General features: G+C 41.3%; 1 protein-coding gene across 2 annotated transcripts in view; it reads right to left on the bottom strand.

Annotated features, from left to right (window-relative positions):
- The window catches only part of LOC104365148 (cytochrome P450 2H1), a 46200-nt gene extending 26960 nt beyond the window's left edge, over window positions 1-19240 (bottom strand). The window contains exons 1-14 of one of the 2 annotated variants that reach the window (XM_032982180.2): window positions 19149-19240; window positions 16449-16691; window positions 14370-14846; window positions 13155-13193; window positions 12937-13050; window positions 11368-11993; window positions 10995-11133; window positions 9555-10400; window positions 8145-8323; window positions 6977-7124; window positions 4881-4951; window positions 3991-4009; window positions 2899-2966; window positions 1840-1971 (exon numbers count right to left, since the gene is read on the bottom strand). In XM_032982180.2, the coding sequence (XP_032838071.2) occupies window positions 1840-1971; window positions 2899-2966; window positions 3991-4009; window positions 4881-4951; window positions 6977-7124; window positions 8145-8323; window positions 9555-10400; window positions 10995-11133; window positions 11368-11993; window positions 12937-13050; window positions 13155-13193; window positions 14370-14846; window positions 16449-16503 (2913 nt within the window). In that variant the 5' untranslated portion in view covers window positions 16504-16691; window positions 19149-19240. Of the gene's footprint in view, window positions 1-1839; window positions 1972-2898; window positions 2967-3990; window positions 4010-4880; window positions 4952-6976; window positions 7125-8144; window positions 8324-8758; window positions 8764-9554; window positions 10401-10994; window positions 11134-11367; window positions 11994-12936; window positions 13051-13154; window positions 13194-14369; window positions 14847-16448; window positions 16692-19148 lie in introns of those variants that run through there. The other variant, XM_032982181.2, reaches the window with a different exon arrangement.
- Between the last annotated feature and the right edge of the window lie 2316 nt (window positions 19241-21556).

Here is a 21556-nt window from a genome sequence, read left to right as displayed (position 1 = left end):
GAAGCTTGCAATTGCAAAATGTTAGAGATACATGCAGAGACAGAGCTAAGGGACTGACTCATTGACATGATGTGCCTAGGAACACTCTTGTAGTCACAGAACTTGGGACAGAACTGAAAGCCCTGCACTGATTCCTCTACCTCATGGCCACATTACTGTTGCTGTGGGACTGCTTTTATTGTCACCCGTGGGGGCATCCTGGAGCTTCATTCCAGAAATTACTGCTCTTGTGTTTCTGCTGTGGCCAAGAAAGGAAGACTGTATTTTCTGTGGTTGTACCTGGAAGAAGTGCTGCGGACAACTTCAGCAAATGTCACCAACATATTTTATGATCTCAGATAATGAGGAATCAACATATGTCACTGAGAAAAAAAAGTGCTGTACCCACCCAAGACATGGGAATGGTGTCTACACAAAACGACTCAGTGTTTTTATACTGATAACCACTATACGTGAGATGGTATTAGTCAGTCATGTAAAGCCATGTCTGTGTGATTATAACTGGAAATATCACTGTACCAGAGAAATGCCAGACATGTCTAGGTGAAAACATAAGCTCCTGAAAACTCTGAATCTGAGCTCAGAGCTGATTCCAAGGGAAATCAGAACAATAAGGATCACTAGGGACAACTCCATGACTTGCTGAGATGTAAAGAAGGGAGGTCTCAGTACTGTCAACAGTAAAACTCTATCAAAGAAGAAAATCCTATCCATATGCTTACATATGCTCTCTTAGGAATACTGTAGTGAGATGCCAGAGCATTCCCTTTATCAGGCAGTAAAGATTTACAATGTTGGCAAAGAACAAGAAATATTTCTAAAAAATTATTAAGGTGATTAACATGATCTAGTAGCAGTAGAGGGAACCAGTCATAACATTTGACTTCCTCTGAGTCCAGAGTAATCCTGGCAACAGCAGTCCCCTCCACCCTGCAAGGCCCTTGGAGGCTCCAGCAGTTCTCCAGGACTTTCTTTCACATCTCTGCCAGGTTGCTTCCCTTCTCCAGATGCTCAGATTTGGGTCCTGCTCCAGTTCCACTTGTCTCTCAGAATACTTACCCCATCTCCTCCCTATGTGATCCTTGCCCATGCTGTGGCCATTCCCACCCTCACAGCTTGTGCTTTGAGCCCCCTTGCCACCCTCCCCTGCTTGCTTCGGATGGCCCTGCCCCAGGTGGAAGGAGCCCCATCACAGGTACATCTCTCTGCCTGTCCTACACCCTGTGGGACCTCCCCAGTGACGTGCCTGCCCTATGACCCTCACTCCAGGACTTTCACCACTCCTTCCCATCCTCCAGAATGACTCATACCTGGAATCTGAGAGGTCATGGCCACTATGACTCTCATGTTGTAAATCTATCATAAGACACTCCAGAAAACTCTGATCTAATCATTTTACTATGACGAAAGAGTTTATTTTTCTTAGCTCTCCTGATGATTTCACAGAGCACAGTGGACTATCTAAACATAGTCACAAAGCTACTTCCAAACCCAACCACCTTCCACCTGAAACAAACTGGGTTTCAGGAGTGCAAGAGAATAGTGGTGACAATCCATGGAAAACCCATAGTACTAAAACCATAAGATACATATCAGAATTCACATCATACTCATGTCAGATATTTTTCTCTGGTTTTCTTCACTGACATCCAGTCCCTCAAAAGCCAAAACCCTCCTACAGCTGCATCACATTTCCTCACTCCTATCTCCCCTCCAGTTCTGAATGCACAGCCATCCCCTGCTGGCACTCTATGCATGGGAAGTCAGGCCACAGACACTGCTTGCCTGGTGACACAGAGTCCTGGCAAAGCTCTCACAAATCATTCCTGCTTCACTCACCAGTGTGGTGGTCATGGGGAAGTAGTGCATGATTTCTTTTACCAACAGTATGTTCTCATGTTGTAGTGTGTGAAGGGCTGTCTTGGTCATATGGTTCATTTTGAAGGACACCAACTCACACAAGCAGTTGTCCTGTAAGAGAGCCTGAAAATCAACTGCCAGTAGCAGCAAGGTGCCACCATCTTTATGGAGAAAAGGACAGAATTTCATTCTTACCTGTTACAGCAATGAAGAGCCAAGCCCTTCCTTCAGTAAAGCTAGTGGAACCCAACTGACTTTAAAGGAATGGCTGGAGAATTACAGTCTTTGTAATGGAAAAAAGATTGTATTTACTGGTCCTATCAATTTAATTAGCTTTGTGAATGACTGAAGAGTAACAGAACAGTTTGATGATTTAACTCTGCATTAGGAAGCCAAAAATACACATCCAAAATATAATCCAAAATATTGTTGGCCTAACAGGATTTGTTATGAAAATACCATTTGTTACTTACACAAAAAAATGTTACTTATAGGAAACCCAGTTTTACATGCACTTTTTTGTCAATTAATTTACTCATAGCGAAAACGCTCATCTCAAAAGTCCCATAGACAGATGAATTTTGGCAGGTCAAACTATATGAAAAGCAATAAATAAAACCATAAGGAAGTATCACAGAAAATCCACAGCTATGTAACTTCTTCCATCATATTTCTTTTCTAGCTGTACAAGGATTTTTCCTTATCCCCCTGACTCCTCTTAAACTGGCTTCTCCCGTCAAAATGTGTATTTATAAATGATGAAACTATAAACAACCATTGCAGTTTGACTTGACCATCTCTATAGCACAAACAAAGAAGTTTTGCTGCCAGCATAATCTTTAAAGATTCATCCAGGCTGAGTTCAAAAATTGCCAGTGATGATAAACCTACCAACAGTCCTACTTCTTATCTGAATTTTTCTATCTCTAGTTACTGGCTCTTGACATGATTTTGACTGCAAGGTTTAAGTATTTCTACTGATAAATCAGATAAAATTTTAGAAGAGATAAAGTGATAACTATTAAACCAAAGCACTACCTTTCGCTCAACAGTGTCTTCACACTTCTCCGGAAAAAAATTGAGTGGATCACTCTTCTCAAAGTTGCCTGAAGAAACAGCAAGACAAAGATAAAATGAAGCCTATTTCTCCTCATATATATATCAGCTATATGTCAACATACTGGCATAGGTGTCTGAAAAGTTGCTCCTAAAATATCCGTACCAAAGAAATATCTGTATCAGTTCTCAGATTTTTAAATAAAGTGTGTTTAACTCTCCACTGCAGCTGAGCTATACAGTCACTTCACCAGAACATGCTCTTGCAAAAAAAATAACTCCCCAGGAAAGTAATTTGTTCAGAGCAACTTCCCACCAAAAGAACAAGCTCCCTCCTTCCCTCTGTGGTGCTCCTATTCCCAGCACAGCATGTTCTACCAGCTGAAGATGGAGAAAATAGGAATGGGGAAACTTAGGCCATGCAGAGAAATTACACTGTGTGTTTCTGAAATCAGCCAAATCCCTCAGACAATGACCTTCTTGCAATGCCCTTTGTTCTCATAATATCTGAGGACTTTCAAGAATGGATCTCTCAAGATTTCAATGTTTATAAATTCCTGAATTCTTACTGTTGTCCCATCACCTGTGCTCAGTCCCACTGCATCTCCTTTGGCAGTTTCCCACACACTAAAGCACAGATTCCTTTTTCATGATTGATAACACCTGTTCCGGGAGATTTTTCACATAAACTGTTAGAGCCAAGCAAAACCTTCACCCAAAACTCATCCAGACTGTGGGTGAGCTGCTAACTTATCCCCAAACTTACATTTCTGGATCCCCATCTGTGTAACTGAAAAACCTTATGGAAAGACCTTTTGTCATTAGATGCTTACGTTACTTCAGCAAAGCCCCTGGCCTTTCTGTGGGTTACCAAATTCAGCCCAACCTGCCCTTCCATTTCTCTCTTCAGACCCTCCTGCTTCCCCTATATGCATTTTGCAAAGCCTCCTACATCCTCCTATTATTACATCTGTTGATTTCCTTGTTGATTTCCTCTTGAGACACAAGTGCTGTTAAGAAAGATTTCTTGCCAAAGACATTTGTCATTCATGCTTTGAGAAAACTGGTTCATACCTTTGCTGTCAAGGTAGCCCTATAAAACAAAAGGGAGAAGAAGCATAATTATATCTTGATCATTTTTAGTCATTTTTTCTGCTTACTTCCATGTATGCTGACAGAAACACCAGTACTTTCACTTTTAAATCACGTAACACTCATCAGCTTTTGAGATCTAATTATGCCAGAAAAATCAGGTTTCAGCAGTGCAAATCCTGGGAAGGAAAAGGTTTCCAGACAGACTTTCATTTACTAAACAAGAAAAGTCTGCTGTGAAATGCTGCTGCTAGAACCGCTTGAACATACTGAAACAACCCAGGCTTAAGCAGGATCCCAATAGCGTAAATCCATTGTTTTTAGGTTAAAATTTTAAATATCTTTCTCTTCATATCTGAAACCAACCTGATTTTCTGGAGTCCACCATCGAGTCTGTTAATGGGTACTTCTACTTCAGGCCAAATGCAGTGTCCAAGTGAAAATGAGGCAACACTTACATACACATGGGACCAGCAAGTCTGCTTCTGACCTTTTGTTTCCACAGGGCCAGAGAAACCAGATTGGCTTGCATGTTTTAGGCCTGATGAAACACAGCTTTCCTACCATTTGAAGTTCAGCAATAACCAGGCAATTCAGACAGGTCAAAGCTCTACACAAACACTTTGTGGGACCTGATCATCAGAATATCAGGCTGGCTTTCTCAGCATGCATATCTGGTCTTCAACAACCATGCCCTCCAGACAGATTACCCTACAACTATTAGGATATTGATTAATGCTGATTGTTGATTACTGATTAACACCAATTGCTACTAGCCATTATTAGATATAATGTGAGTGGCAGCAGCCAGTGCCATGGACACCATGCTCTAGATCATGCAAAGAAGATATTTACAAAGCTTTGACAATTACCCTTATAATATCTTCCTCACAGATGGGGGAGAACTGGCTTGTTATCTCATGTATCCTGTCCAGATCTGACCCTAGAAAAAGAAAAGAAAAGAAAGGCTGGAGTTTGTATTTGATGCTACCCAAGCCCTGAGGACAGGAATAGAGTTCCCTTTGTTGTCATGGCTGCAGTATCTTTGAGGCAAATGCTATTGCTCATCTTATTGCTGAACTGAAACAAAACAAAAAGTCTGGCTGCAACCAAAGAACACTGTATTATAGATAAAATATTGGACAGTCATTCAAGTGAGATGAGAGTCATCCATGTGTTTCAACCCCCCCCCAGAGACAGTGGCTCTTATACTGCTGTGTTTCCATCACAGATGAAATGACTCAGAGACGCTGCTGCCAAGTCTTCAAGAAGACCAATGTATTACTTGCCTATGGATATTTCTCCTGAAATGGATCCTGAAGAGGCAGCAAGTGGAGAGGGAAGAACTACGCGTGACAGCTGCTAGTCTGCACATCATGTTAATCACTTCGTGTATGTGACGAAGGTGCTCAGAGAAGGTACTGAAAAGTGAGTAAAGAGCTCTACAAACAAGCACCAAGTTGGGAGAGAAATTACTCTTCAGTGACCCATATAAAAGAGTGCTCTCTGTCTAGTTCTCACCACTGACACAAACTGCAGTAATTACTTTGAGTGTGAGATCTTCTATTATGTCTGTGCAGTTCTGCTGAACTGTCTGGCCAGACATCTCAGAAACCTCTGCTGTATACTGGTACATTCAGGCAGCCAAAAGCCTGAATTAACTTTAGAGTGAACCCTGATTAAGTTAAATACAGGTTAAATATTTCTAGCATCAGAAGCTAACCTCTATTGATTAAAATGTCTTACAATTCCTGAATCAAGGGGCTGCAACAATGACCACCAGGCAGCAGAAACCACCACGAGCATGTTCCCATACTCTGAGTGATCACTGTGAATAATTAAAGGAAATGTCTAAGCCCCTCCAAAGACCAACAAGTTCCTTTATTAAAAAGAGACTCAAAACCACTCCCAGATGTGGGAACCGATGCATCCATCAGTGTGCTCTGTAACTACAAAATTAGACCAGATGCTGGGAAAGGATCTATCTCTGCCTCTATCTCTGTAGGGCTGTTTCAGTCTGTTGTGTCAGGTTGGTGACATCATGCTCTCAAAATTCATTGTTATAATCTGAGGAGTTTCTTATTTAATAACTTCTGTAATGAAAGAGAAGTCAACCAGGGAGCTAGAAGTGTTGTTAGTTCAACTGGAAATCCAATTCAACTGAAAATTCAACTGGAAAGACCTAGGTGAGAAATGTTGCTGAGACAGACTTCTATCCCTCTGACTATGCAATGCACTAGGTAAACAGGGTGAATGAAATCAGATTCTGCTACCTAAAAGCCAAGGTCCCACAGTAGAAGACATTATAAACACAGAGGTAAACCTGAACCTTCCCTTGAAGGAGAGCTACCCAGAACACAGTGGGGTACAATCATGGGGTATAACTGGTGGAGATGTTTACCCAGACCCTGAATCCATCATGAATAGAGAATTTATCAATCAGGTATATTATGCAATGGGGAAAATTATCTCCATCTCAGCCAGACCCAATATACATATATAGTTCTTAATGCATTAAACTGTCTTCTTGGTCACCGTTACTGTCACTCTAGAAGTTGTAAGTGAGCTATGAAAGTGGCAGGTACTAGCATATTGCTGTCTGAATTCCTCAGACACAGCATGAAGAATTTCAATTTCACAGCATGAGGAATTTTACACTGCTGGCCTAGTGTTTTTTCTGGTAAAGGAAAGGTCACAAGCAGGATCCTGGGAATAAAGGAAAATGTGTCCCTAAGATTAGATTTCTAGTTTATGGAGGTCCTCCAGCTACTCCTCTACAGGAGGGAATAAATACGTAAGTTTCATGGCTATATTTATCTTAAAACTGTAAACTGTAACTCTGAATCTCTACAGCCCCAGCACAGCCCCTTGACTCTACAACAATGATACAAATGACCAGTACTGCATTAAATAGACATTGCTACAGTGATGTTGATAAGAGACTAGACAATTATAGTGATTCCCATACCTAGAGTCGTCCTGTAGTTTTCCAGGTGCTCTACCAGTGCCTCCATAGATGTACGCTTTGTCTCATCATACTCCAAGTTGGGGGCCATTATGTTCCACAGTTTCAGAGGAATTGAGTCTGGTCTTTGTGCCCTGTGCCCACTACAGATCTAAGAGGGGAAGACAAAGAAAAGAACTAACCATTGATGACTGCAGCTGAGCCCAACTGAAGAACAAACCAGCCCTGGACAATGCTTATCCTACAATCTCAAGGTGACATCATAGGTTATGGAAGTGTAAATGAGTCAACAGGATTTCCAGGATTACACCAACATAATGGAGCAGAATTTGACCTATCTTAATACCCCCTTTCAGTCTTCGAGTTCCTCAACACCACTGTGAAGCACCATGGAGATTTTTGAACTACTGCTATTCCAGATCCCACATAATGTTTTCCTTGATGACTTCACCCCTGAAAGACCCAACAGTGTCCATCTGCCTGTAATTAAATCCCTTTATACCATAGCTGGTCCCACTCTGGTTTTCTTTTTACGAGTTTTCAATGAAGCAGACAGATTTTTCAAGCATAAGAGTATCAGACACTACTCCCACCCCGAAGTAGAGACAATATTCAGATAGAAGTGATTTTCATTGAGGTCTGATACAATAACTCAGTACAGTACTCAGAGCAGAAACTTCAGCTTTAGTCTACCCTACAAAAGCTGTTATAACAAGTCTTTGTGCTTATTTAACCATATTTCTTTTAACAATATGCAGATTTTCCCCTCTGGTTACCGTAGATGTCTGCAGTTTCCTTTCCCTTTCTGGATGACTTGATCACCTCTCTAGAGCCTTCACTCCTCCATTTACCTTGGAGAAAATGGAGCTTCTCCAGACTACATACATAGATGTGTAACCAGTCAGATAGGGACTGTCTATTTGTGTGGCCGAGGACTGTTCTTTGTGCACTTTCCCAAATTCAGATATTTTATCAATGTCCGCAGGTTTGAAAGACCAAATTCAATGTGAACTTCAGTGTCTCAAGGGTAAAAAGGTTATATTTTTCATGGCTCCTGTTAATTTCTCACTATTAGTGTCACTTCATACCCTTAACATCCTCTAGCATTAAGAAAACATTCCCCAGTGGGTAGAAGAGAGGTTTTTTTTTATCTCCTATGAAAGCCACTTACCTCTCTTATGAATCTGGACACAGGCAAGTACCTGAGCTCAAAGTATGTTTGCCCACCGTACAGGAGAATGGAGTAAAATGTCGCAGCAACAGCCCATGCATCAGAGAAGGCAGAGAAGATGTGATACTGCAGGGACTCAGGAGCACTGAAGTATATAGACAGTGGCTCCTCACTGTCTCCTATGTTAAGACAGAGATGAATCAAGACAAAGGCCATGACCAGAATTCTCTTTCCCTTGCAATGGATACAGATTTATCTTTGTAACCAACAGTAACCATCTTCACATCACTTGGACATGGCCAATAAGAAAATGAAAGAGGGAAAACTGTTCTTAGTGACAGCTACTAGACAGATGACAAGTTACTCATAAGGAGGGTAAAGAGAGTAGAATATGGAAAATAAGTCATACTGTCTGTGTGAGATTGTTTCTATCACACCTTAATAATTTAGAAAAATGTTGATCACTTGTGACTGCATTTAACTGAGGGATGGAGGTCTCAGAGGAATTCTGACATATATGAAAAAAGGAGTCTTTTTATAGTGTCTTCACTGAAGAAAGGCTGTGGCACAACTCATTCTTTACTACACATACAAGACCCCACATAGACACTTACCCTTATAATATATTCCTGGGTCACTAGGTTTGCATGGCTCCAGTAATAGGGTGGGCAAACTGAGTGAATGAGTTATGGTTTTGTCTAGGTTTCAAAGTAGGAGGTGCAAGGCTTCAAAGTTTACTACTCCTAGGCATTTCTGGGACAGTTTTAATCTTTAACCTTTGACTGGCAATGTTTACAGGATGAATTTTCCATAATTTATGATGACTCAGTGATCCTAATCTTAGTCTGTTATGACAGCTTCTCAGGCAAAGTTGCAGTAGGTGTCATATACAGAGACTGCCTGAATTTTTATGCACTTCCTGAACTTTTATTTTGTTAAAGACATTTCCTTATAACAAGTATATGATTAACCCTAGCTACAACAGGTTTTATATGCACAGCTCTTGTGCACATATAAATCATCCATAAGAGCCAGCCAGACCTAGCCAGGTACTCAGAATGACTGTCAGACTGCAGCAAAAAAGTCTCCTCCTCAGCAGGAGGAGAACAATCTGGGGTCCTAAGAATTGAATTCAGTTGTTTTGATAGTAGTCAGGGTAAGAACAGGTGCTCACTGAGGATTCTTACATTCCACTCCTAGTCTTTTTGATTGTTCATATTTTTAATAGTGTTGGCTTGCATTTATCAGGGCTATATTCTTCACAGATAGAGGGAAAGGCAAATTCCCTGAGGATAAACCTCAGAGCAGAGAATTGACTCACAGAAGACCTGTTCAGTGAATAGCAGCCCAGGGAAAATTATAAACTTTTCCCAAGGCTGTCTTCAACTTGCCAGCTCTTCATGTCTGTACCTCTGAGCTGCCCAGATTTGATGGTTTCGTAGGAACAATCAGTATCAGAATAGTATCTCTCATCCTCTGGGGGAGCCATCCTGGCCTGGAAGAAATCAGACAGCTTGACCTGCACGCGAAGAGCTCTGGTCCCTTGTCGCCCACCTGCAACCACAATGAAGCTGGCTGGAGTGATGTTGCAAAGTAAAACCTTTTTCTGGTGACATGATCCAACAGCTCTGGAGATATCTTTTAAAATGTCTATTATAGTGGATTGGATGAGTTTATTTCTTTTCTCCTGCAGGAAAACCAAGAGGGGGTTCCCATCTTCCATCATGTACAGCGGAGGCACTCCACAGGCACTGGACATTTGCAGTTTGGCAATGGACTCCCTGTCTTGACACAGAGTCACAATTTTGATCACCTCTTGAAACCTTTCACAGTCACTGTCAGTGGTATTTGTCTGCAAGATGTCATTCAGGGTCTGTTGTTTGGCTATGTGGATCTTTGCATTGCCTACAGGTGTGATACCTTGCACAACAATGCTACTGGCATTTGTCTTCATCTGTCCCTTGAGGGTAAGATCAGGGAAGGTGACCTTCAGATAGGCTTGGAGAGCTGCCTCCACGTGGTTGGGATCAGCTGGGATCACTTTGTTTCCGAGCTCAGTAACATGTGTATATGTACCATCCTTGCTAAGGAGTAACGGTGCAATGCAGTGCCTCACCTCACTCAGTGGGTGGTAAAGCAACTTTTGGAAGAAATGATTGAGGATGATCATTGCCAAAATTGACGTCTTTTTAGAAGCAGTTCTTGTGCACCATTCCCACAGGCTTTGGAGAAGATACAGGCACTCTTTTACTGCCCCTGTGACACAGAAATGCTCTGTTAATGCAACTACAGAGAAGACACCATATCATAAATTGCAGACTTTTAAAAAGAACATGGCACTATGGTACAATTATATGAGACAGGAAGAGAAGAAAAATACTGTTTATCTGTCGCAGCATTGATTAAACAGCCAAGTCACAACAATCTCACTGAAAAGGCCATGCCAGGTTGGACACCTGTAGGCAACTGGAATGCTGGTTTATGTCTCTAGTGAGAGTTTTTCTCAGCAGCACAGGGCTTAGTTCAGTTGTTAGAAAAGAAATCAGCTCAGAAAAATTGGATCATGAAGATCTCAGCTGCTTTATCTAAACTGAAATCCCAGTCCTGCTTCTTTATGAAAGGTTATAATTTTGTCATTGTCATCATCACCTTCCTCAATCAAGTCAGTCAGTGGTGAATGCTAGACAAAAAGGGATAATATATGGATATACAGTCTAATAAATAAAGCAGCTGAGACCTTTTGGAATAGTGACCAGCAGAGCAGTGGCTGTTTTGCCACTGCCTGAAGTCTGATGGCCAAAACAAGTACCGGCTCTGCCTATGCCTCAGGCCAGTCCTGTGTTTCCTTACCATGTGTGTGGCTGGCTTGGATATGTTCAGTGATGCGCTCAGTGATTTCCAGTAAAACCTCCCAGTGCTTTTTCCCAAATTTTGTGCACACATGGAAGAAGAAGGGCTGGCTGACTGCAAGCAGGTTGTCTTCAAACACCTGAAAAATAGAGAGAGTAACTGAGTTGCTCACATTTACTGTGAGCTTTGTTGGTGGTGTTTGCTTACTTTCATATTAAGTAGTTGACTGCACATCTGACTAAAAGGATGCATAAAACAAGTCTCTTGCCCAGGGTTGTGTATTTGCTGCTCACAGAGTAATGTCACACCAGTGAGAGATGGACAAGTCGGGAGCTACAAAAGCAATATTAGGATAGCATGATTAGTTACACACCTTTTCAGTAAGAACAAGAATAAAGATATGTCTTATCATCCAGGGTACTCTCTGAAGCTGCTTCTGGATGAATTGGAACTGGACAACCCTCTGGTTTGCACAAGTCACAGTTTTCTCCAGGATCTTAAGGAAACTTTCCAAGTGCTTCAAGTATGTTTCTATGAAATTTGGCCAGGGTATTTGTTTTTTTACAGCAGTGGAGATGGCCATTCTGATTTTCTGGTAGGCACTAAAGCACAGATATTCATAATTTCTCTCCTCTGAAGGGACAGTGCATTTTGCAAAGACCATTCCCCTCAACAGAGCCTTCAACTTTCCATTGTTTGTTGTGGAGACATGAACAAACATTGCTGCCAGAATCCAACAGTGTAGTTTCTCCTGCTGAATGCAGAGCTCCTGGTTGGAAGCAGAGCTGTTGTATTGGATGAGATTTCTTACTCTCAGCTCTAGGTTCTCCAGGTTTGCCAACCTAGAGAAAGTCAGAAAGTCCCTCTTGATGTTTTTGGCCAACATCTGACAGATCTGTTGTCTGATTGACTCATTGCTACCATCGCAGTATCTCATGAAATAATTGTCCAGCTCTTGAAAAGATATGTAGGACATTTCTTTCAGGATGTCTTCAGTTTCTGGACAGAAAATAAAATAAACATATGTCAGATGGAACACTCCCAGAGTTTCTAGCTGGTTTCTGAATTGGATCCCAGCCTACAGGGACCATTAGTCAGTTTGTCTGTCCTCAGAGAAGATGTGGTCCGAGATAATGCTGGGAATGTACCAATGAATATACTTATGACCTACTAGAAATCTGAAAGGAAGAGAGCCATTCTTTACTATTCTGTTAGCCATCCTGACCAAACCTTGCACATAATGCTCTTTGAATACAAGCCATATACATATTCTGAATGTGGTGCAGTGGTCAAAATCTGCCTAGAGATTGTGTTTTTAATGAAAGAACCAGTCTATTGCCCTCTTGAAGAGATAAACCGGAAGAGGTGAAGTCTTTTTGTTGACTATGGTAAAAACTGAAATTGTCTCACAGCATCACTCACGCAAAGCTGCACAGACATGAGTGACAATCCATATTTTAGTTGATTCTTGCCCATTAAGACCATATAGCCCTGTAAGATTCAGGCTGAATTGGAACACCTCTCTTATCTTGCTTGTGTTTTATAGTTCAGCTAGCTTCGCCAGGCCACCAGATGCACGTTTAATGCCATAAGTAAGGGACGTGCAGTTCAAGCTTGCTTTCCCCACTAGCTCTTTCCTTTGCAGCAGCTCCAGTGCACTGTTTATTAATCACTACCACCTGAGACCATTTTGCTTATATGAATCATCTTCCAATAATTACTCTGATGCAGATAAATATGGTCTTTATTTTGCAGCTCAAGAGCACAACTGGAAAGGCAGGACTGTTGTACAGGACACGAAAGTTCCTAAAGGCTCTTGCAATAAAGTCCTCCCAGCTGTTGTTGTGTAGGAGTATTACATGAGTGGAAGCACCCTGTCTGGGAGAGCATTACCAGCGTGTGGTAGAAGGCTGTGTAGGGAATGTATGTGCAGGAACAGTACCTCTGTGAGGAAGCACTCTGTGCTGCAAGAATGAGCTACTGAAGGAAGAGGTGCAGTGATGTCTCCAGTACGGTCTGAATGACTCCCTTGATCTATCTGACCTCCTGAAAGGGGCTGTAATACAAACATGGAGCACAGAGACATTAGTTGGCTAAATCTCCTTTATCCTGTAGACACTTTGCAGCAAGCGCATGCTCAAAAATGCTGGTATCACTTACAATCTCTGCTTGTAGAAGATGAGAAAGGCAAAGTAGACTCTGAAAAGAGAAGGCAAGAAGTTGAGGAAAGCAAGCTCTTCTCCAGGATAAGACAAAATATAAACAACAAAAAGGCACAATCATGTCTAATCTGACATGGAATAAGCAAACTGGTTTGTGACTGATGTTTAGTACCCACACCTATGTGTGTATTTACCGCTGGGTGCAGATATCCAAGTCAGTGCAGATTTGTTTCTCTATCAGTATGCAGACTGTATGGCAGACAGCATGTCATTAAAGGTTTAGGATTTTAGAGACAGCAACTGTGCCTGTCCATCTGTCTTGTGAAGTGTTTGTCACAGTGAAGGGCACCAGAAATACTCCTGAATTCCACTACTGAATTTATTCCCCAAACCTGGTCAGATACTGAAAATCTATCACAAGAACATGTCCTTTATCTGAATACCAAACTAGTGGCCAGAAAGTCATGATTGGTTCTACACCAAAGTGGCTTGAATATCCTACATCCCCCTGAGTTTCATTCTACTGGAAAGAAACAATTTCATCTTCTCCTCAAGATATGGAAATCTCACTGGAGCACTAAGATTTCTTGGAATTCTTTAGGCAAGATATTTAAGGCTGACTAAAGAAGTTATTTCAGGTTGCATCAGAAGGTGTTTACCATTGAGCAGAATATATTTTTTTCTCTCCCTCTGGGATGAAAGATCTAGATTTCACAGATAGAAGAGTTTTGAAAAAACTGCCACAGGACTGTTTTGGTAAAACTCCCAGAATATATTACCATTACCAAGTGTAGACAGAGTGGCTTTGCTCTGCCTATTTTTCTAGTTGATGCAACATGAATTATGTTTATCTTAGTACTCATTTATGAGCACAGAACTGTGCACAAATTAGGCAGTTCTGTCTCATCATGGGGTCTAACTGTGTAGACATAGCCTTAGACATTTTAAAGTAAGGCAATCTGTCACTCAAGTGAGGTACCTATATAACAAACTGTTGGCCCAACTTGCATCCTGGATAAACTGGCGGAGGAAGCCTGGACTGATGAAGATAAACTGGCAGAATCTTACACCAGTATTTCTGAGCAATCGTTAATGTCCCATACTAGAAACTGCCTCTTTCCAAAGCTATCACCCTTCTCTCACTCTCCAGGGCAAAATAAACTTCAAATTAAATTAATCCAACAGTGAAACATGACAAGACCTGTGATCTTACCTGTGTCTATTTCCCCTGATATTATCTGTTTCCTTCTGCTCAATGGAATCAGTTTTCTATGACGATCTATGGTTTTCTTTATTTTGCGCAAAAGTTGTGGGTCATTGGCTTCTACTGAAAAGCAACATTGCCACAAACTGGGCAAAGTATAAGTAGCATCAAACAAAAGCAGTACAATTCTCCTCAGTTTATCTGCTGTTAGAAGCATGTCTAAAAGTGTTCGGAAGTATTGGTCTTTGTAGACTGGTATAAGTGTAACAGGAATAATTTTCATGGGTTTCTGCATGGCATGTATGATGGTATCTCCACCAACAAAATTCCTGTAACCATGGTAACAACAATAATCATCATTCTCCAGGACTTGAACAATCTTCTCATTAATAAAACTGTCAACAGCTCTCTGCTCCTTGTTCCGTGGTGCAGGAGCAGATGGGATGTAGAGGTCATAGCAATACAGTTTATGACAAATGAGGTCACCTGAAATGACAAAAGATGAGTAATAGTACAGCTCACTTCACTCAGCCAAGGATATTGGTTTCACATGGGAACATTCTTCCAGGAAATCCAGTTAACTTCACAGTGTAATCACTGCTCCTTCACTAGGAAGAAGAACATTAGTTTTGCCTAGTGCAGATGCATTTGGGCAATGTGTAAACAGGTATTAGCAGCTGAGTGAAATTCTATACTTTGAATGAAAGGAAAAGATCATGGAATCATAGAACAGACCAGATTGGAAGGGATCTTGAAAGATCATCTAGTCCAACCTTTGTTGGAAAAGGAGCCTAGGTGAGATTATCTAGCACTTTGTTCAACTGCATCTTGAAAACCTCCAGTGGTAGCAACTCTACCATGTCCCTGGGGAGATTGATACAGTGATTGATTGTTCCCACTGTAAAAAATTTATTTCTTAATATTCTTTCTTATATTAAGATGAAACTTCTCCTGGTGCAACTCGTACCCTTTGCTTGCCCCTTGTCTTCTCCACGTGGCTCCTTGTGAAGAGAGCCTCCATTCTCTTTGTAGCTGCCCCTTAAGTATTGAAATACTGTGATGAGATCCCCTCTGAGCCATCTCTTCTCTAGGGAGAAAAGAGGCTACTCCTTCAGTCCTTCCTTACAGGTCAGGTTCTCCAGCTCTTTGTTCATATTTGTGGCCCTCCTTTGGACCATCTCCAGTCTTTCCATATCTTTTTTGAACTGTGGGAACCAGAGCTGGACACAGTACCCAGATGTGGCCTGACTAGTGCCGAGTACAGCGGGATAGGGCTGTCATCCCAGGTGCAAGCCTTTGCATTTGTCTTTGTTTAACTTCATACAGTTATTACTAATCTACTCCATGCACTGGAGACTTATTAGAAGATCACAGTCTCTCCTCAGGACTGTCTAAAGTTTTAGCTTAGCAAAATAACAAGTATGGAGCAAGATCTGATTTTGGTGGAGTAAGTAATTTTATTTTCTTCCCATTTTATTCTATACACTCATAATATTTAACCTGAAATTGAGACAATGTTCTGGGAGAGAAAAATGGCCTCCCTGGGTGCTTTATGAAGTGACTCTGAGGGACTAATTCCAAAGTTACAGTAACTGAAGTTAAAGTAAAATTACCCACTACCTTCAATAAACAATGATCCAAGAGGCATTGATGTAATTACTAGCCAATCTGGGCAGTGACACTGCCATACAAAGAAGCCCCAAGCAAAGTTCAGGTTCTGCACACACTCTAATGTTGGAAGAAAGTAGATGTGTATTTCAGGTTAAGGTTTTACACACTTAAGTCACCCTTGCATTTGGTTCTTTTTAAAAATTAGACTTGGTGCATTTGTAAATATTGCCATCAAGGCTTTGATACTTGAGTAATCAGCATTTGCTCTAAAGTTCCCTGTTAATGATTTCAGAGAGAATGATCATTTCCAAGGGTTTCCCTTTCTCAATCTCCTCTGATCTACCCCCACAGACCTGGGACAATATTGACCTCTTAATAGAGGACTTGAGGGATGTTCCTGGTTCAGAGAACAATGCTCTGAGCCTGTAGACCAGCTGCAGTTTGCAGCCTAGACAGACTGGTTTTGGAGGCCCTTACCACATTTCCTTTCTCCACACTGCTGACAGGTTTCTGTCTCACTGTTGGTATTCATCCTTCTCAGGGAATTTGTAGAGTCACAGAGCAAATGTATGGGTCATTCACGTGTGTGTACTTGATCTCTCCCCGGTAATGTTCCTTGTGCTGTTTTCAATCAGGCACAATTGTTAAGCTGAAGTAGATCACTGTGGACTGACTTTTCATATTCCATGGCCAGACCAGAGCCAGGGATCAGGATCAAGCCTGGAGATCAGACCAGTTAAAGAAGAAGGTCAGACAGTAAATGTTAGGAGCTGAGGAATTCTTACAAGAACAGTTTGCAGCATTTCAGAACCTAACAGGCAGTGGTGATCAAGGAAGAGTCCTTTCAGCTCCAAAGTATCAACTTTTCTATGTGTTCTAGCTCCCTCATTGTGGTATCATTGAGGTCTTTGTGGAGGAAACATAAGATTAGGTTTGACAAAACATTTATGGCAGCTTCCACTGCCCTAGGAGGCTCAGTTTTCTTCCCCTAGAAGCATTGGTAGGGTGGTCTTAACTGTTCTGCTGCCTTGCTTTCCAAGTACTTCTTTACAAATATCTGGGTGGTAACTTGCATGTCCTTGAGGATACTGGCACTCATCTGTGCAAAACACTCAGGAAACAATGCGCTATTGTTTTCATTCACATCTAACAACACACATCTCTTCCAGTAACTGAAAAGCTATAGAACAGGACAGAGCAAGGTGGGCCTATTCATTTTGATCAACATAGTAGGATGTATTACTGCTACATTTTCAAGTACACTTGCTACTTTGCATCAGTTTCCTTTTCTAACTGTTAGCCATGCTGCAACTGGAAGGAGTTTTCCCAGTATCCTTTCTCTTACTAGGTTCAACGCTTATTAATATGAAGTGCAAAATTAAATAGTGAAACTATCCAACTGCCTCCTGCTGGCTCCCAGCTTCTGATGAACAAGACTTTCTCACAGCCTTCTTCTATTCCCTCCCCACCAAGCAGCTCTCTCCAACCTCTCCAGAGAGCTCACTCAAACAGTGGTCAAGATCTCCACAAACTCTGTCTAGAAAAGCTGATTTGCTTTGATTTGTTGTACCACACCTTACCTCACCAGTCTCTACATTTCTCTCTGTGCCAGACCACACCACAGAGCTTCTGGATAGACAAAAGGACTAATTACAGGAGTAACTGAGCTGAAGACTCATTTAAAAGGCTGGTATTTAAAAGGTTCAGCATCTCAGAAAAACAGACCGATCACCATAGAGCCTAATTCCTGTTTTGTAGGTCATCAGATGTTGTTAGAGTTTCAGTAAAACTGTATTAGCATGGGTCCTTTCTGGGTCTATAGGAATTTTCTACAAGTAATTATATGCAGAATTTACCAAATTTCAGCTCCCACTAGTTCTTAGTGGGTACTGAATGCTTAATGCCCTTTAGTAGATGAAACAACCCTGTTCTGCCAGTAGATTAATAAAAAGTTCTGCTCAGGAGCCAACACTACACAAGTCATTTCTATTAATATTTCTGAGTCCCCATCACAGAACTTGTGAAAAGTCAGGGGGCATAAAACATGGGTAGCTTCCAAGAAGGACACATTTTGTGCTGCAGTTTTTGAATGCGAGCAATGTATTGCATCCTTGTACTCCACACAAATTGCTGAGCAACAAAATATGCATCCAGATATCACTGGGTTTTAGAGAATATCCCATCAGACACATGCTCTGGTCCTAACCACCACATATACCCCTGGCCTAAACAGTCATGCAACTGCTCTGACTTGGTAATGTAACAAGGTCAGGCAAAGGACTTTATCTGCCACAGGCAGATCAAGGACATCATAGATGACACATCAGTTTCTATGAGTGTGTGTGTGTGTTTAGGCATGTGTGAAAGATAACCATGGTAGTGAGACCAGATACACACATCACTTCTGAGAATAAGGACTTCAAATCCAAACCATGGTGGTTTCCTGTGTGTTGTCTGACTGAGCCCAGACTAGATGAGAAAACATTAGTAAAGGTGAAGACCCTGAGAGGATCAAGAAGACCCTATGAGTTCCAGTGCATCTCTTATAACATTGAATCCCACTTATCACTTTCTCTGAGACAACTGGATTTCATTATTGACCTGGAAACACAGGTAACTTGAGGGAGCACTAATTGCTTTTTCTCATGGTTTTCTGTTTCTGAATGTTGTTTCCAGTCAAATAAGCAAAAAGGAAAGAAGAAATCTGCAGACACAAGGTCCTCCATTTATGGAAAGGAAAAGACACTTCAAGAGCAACACCTGTAAAGTAGATCTAGCAGTAGATAAGTCTGAGGCGGTGAATACACTATTAGCAGTAACTAATAACCCATCTGTATCTAGGAGGTTTAAAAAGAAAGAAAAGCATACCCTTTACCAACAAATGCCTATCTAATTACAATGGGATCTCTGGCTGAACCTGTCAGTGAGTCTTGCCTGGTGACATTTTTCCCAAGCACTTTTGTCTTGCAGTTACCCAATGAACACAACAGCAACTTGGATTTGGGGAGCTGAGCCAAACAGTGCAGTTCATCCTGCAGGGAGTATGTCAGGAAGGATGAGGAAAAAAATAGCAAATACCAAGACAATCTTTTTTATAACATCACTGGGGTATTCGATGGTTAGGATAGAGATACATGTTTTACTGCCTCCACAAGAAATAAAAGTAACATTACTTACCACATGGTGATCACAAGTCTCACCAGGATGTCTGCTCCTTCCTTTTCTTATGTCTTGAATAGAGATTTTATAGAGAGAACAAAACATCCTTCCTAGTCTCTCCCATTGCCAGTACCTTTTCTTTTCTTCTTCCCCATTCAAAGCTGAATCCCACTTATGTCAGCAGCTGCCTGGGAAAAGCAGTGGAAAATGCTGGTGTCTGCTGGCAAAACCACCAGAGTCTTAGACCCTGAAATGTGTGGTAAATTATTCAGGACATACCTCTCTTCCGAGGCATGATCTTGCCCTTATTTCAAGCTTTTTCACCTTGTCTTGGTGTCAGTTAAGCTAATTAGTAGAAGAGGTGGAGATATGAACTTTGCACTCATACATGAAGATGATCAGTGCCTTGTTTCTTCCTGCAATAGGTAAACAAATCATGGCAGGCCCACTTGCCACCTTGTGGTGCTTCCTTAGTTTCGGCAGAGGTCTTCCAAGAAGGAAGTCTATGAACAATTGAATTTACTGACTTCCCACATATCTTTTTTCTTATTTTTTTTTAATGAGGTCATAACTCAGCTATGTAATTACAGATTGAGCCTAATCACCAAGTATTGGATTTTAAACACTGTAAAACTAAAGTTTAAAGGCTGCTGGATGTACAGCTTTAGTTATGCTTACCAGAGAAGACGAATTTGAAGCTGGATAGAGACCTACCAAAGTCTAGGTATTAAAACTAGGATATTAGGTTCCAACTCAACTCTTACAAGCAAATATTTGAACAACAGCTCACTTAGTATTTCTTGCATTGCACTGAAGGTATTCTCTACTACACTGAAGCACTGTCTACCACTTTCATATGAACAAACAGGAAATTTGTTCATCAACACAGATAATTGCTGTGTGGATTGTGAAGCAAACCCAACTTTCTAGCACAGGATGCAATCCCCGAGTTGAACAGTAAGCAACAGCTCCAAATGAGACACTAAAAATCCATGAGCTGATACACTGCTATCCTACTAAACTGATGACCTCCTCTTACCTGGGTAGCGACTATTTCATGCTCTGAATCTTGGTTATAAGTAGACAGTTAGAGATGGACCTGAGCTAGAAAATCTGACTCTCTAGATTTAGAGGCAGAATTACCCAAAGCCAATGACTGTTCAGATCTAGGGTCTTCATCCATGTTTCTGTCTTGTTCGTTATTCAGTTAAATTCAGTTAATCTTATCCAGCCTTTTGCCTTGACATTACCTAGTTGCACTACTCTCTGAAAGCCAAGAAAACATACCTCTCTTAAATGAAAAAAGTGAGGGTTTGGCCCCTGACCCATTGAATCAAAGGCTGTTGCTAGTTAAAATGGTAGAGATGTTGACAAATCTGTTGAAGCTGAAAGGACTTAATTCAACTTGACTTTTCCTGCTCTCACTGACTGTGGCATAAGCACAGACTTTATGAAACCTACTGCAATTATCCTCACATTCATGTAGTGTTTAGGAACTCTAATCCCATACACTTTTCTCTGTCACCCAAAATGCTGAACTCTTAAAGATTTGGCCTTGCCTGACTCAAAGATCTCTGTCTTTGTTTTGTAATGAAATAGAAAAAGCTGAAGCTCTCAAAGGTCTGCTTTCCAGAGAGTAATGTCTGATAACCTGAAAAGCATCTACTCTTCTCTTGGGAAATCTCAAGAGCAGAAGAAGCACTGGATAAGATGATATTCCCTCCAGACCAAGAGCTGGCACATGAACACCCTGTTCAGAATTGTCCTCCTGCCTTAGGTAGAAGTAAACCCATCACACAAAACCACAAGTATTGAGCATATCAAAGCAACAGCCCAGTTAGGACATTCTTGCTCAATACCAGGAAGGGCTGTCCTCTAACTGCTGCTAGGAGACCCCATGTGCCAGGAGGTGGCCAGCAGGCACAGTGAGAAAGCCTCAGACAAGCAGATCTTCTGAACAACTACTTGCACATAGAAGCAGCTTCTTCATGCCCTTCAACCTAAGTGTGTATTTAAACCAACAGGTGGTCTAATACAAAGGTAAAGGTACTGAGTACAAGCCAGCATGCCATACCCAAGCGGTAGACTTTGCACGTTTGAAGTCTGCTTTAGTACAGTAAAGGATGAATGAGGACTCATGAAAAAAAAAAAAAAAAAAAAAAAAAGAACCAAACCAGAAACAAACAAAAAACAGAACAGTGTTATGGTATTGACCCTAGCAATCAGAATTATAATTGAACAAGATTACCAGCTCTGTTGGAGGACTAGCAAAATAAGCCAGGGCTCATCTTGATGGTACCGATATTATGCAGGGCTGAAGAGTTACTTTAATATAATATTGTTGCCCCCTAGTGCTTCAGAAAATAATCTGTCCACAACTACTAGCCATAAACAGACATGAGGTATGGGAAACATGTCACTTCCAT

Source organism: Tyto alba, unplaced genomic scaffold, assembly GCF_018691265.1.
Source record: "Tyto alba isolate M040663 unplaced genomic scaffold, T.alba_DEE_v4.0 Super-Scaffold_1, whole genome shotgun sequence".
Lineage (NCBI taxonomy): Eukaryota > Metazoa > Chordata > Aves > Strigiformes > Tytonidae > Tyto > Tyto alba.
This window is presented reverse-complemented; position numbering and strand designations above follow the sequence as displayed.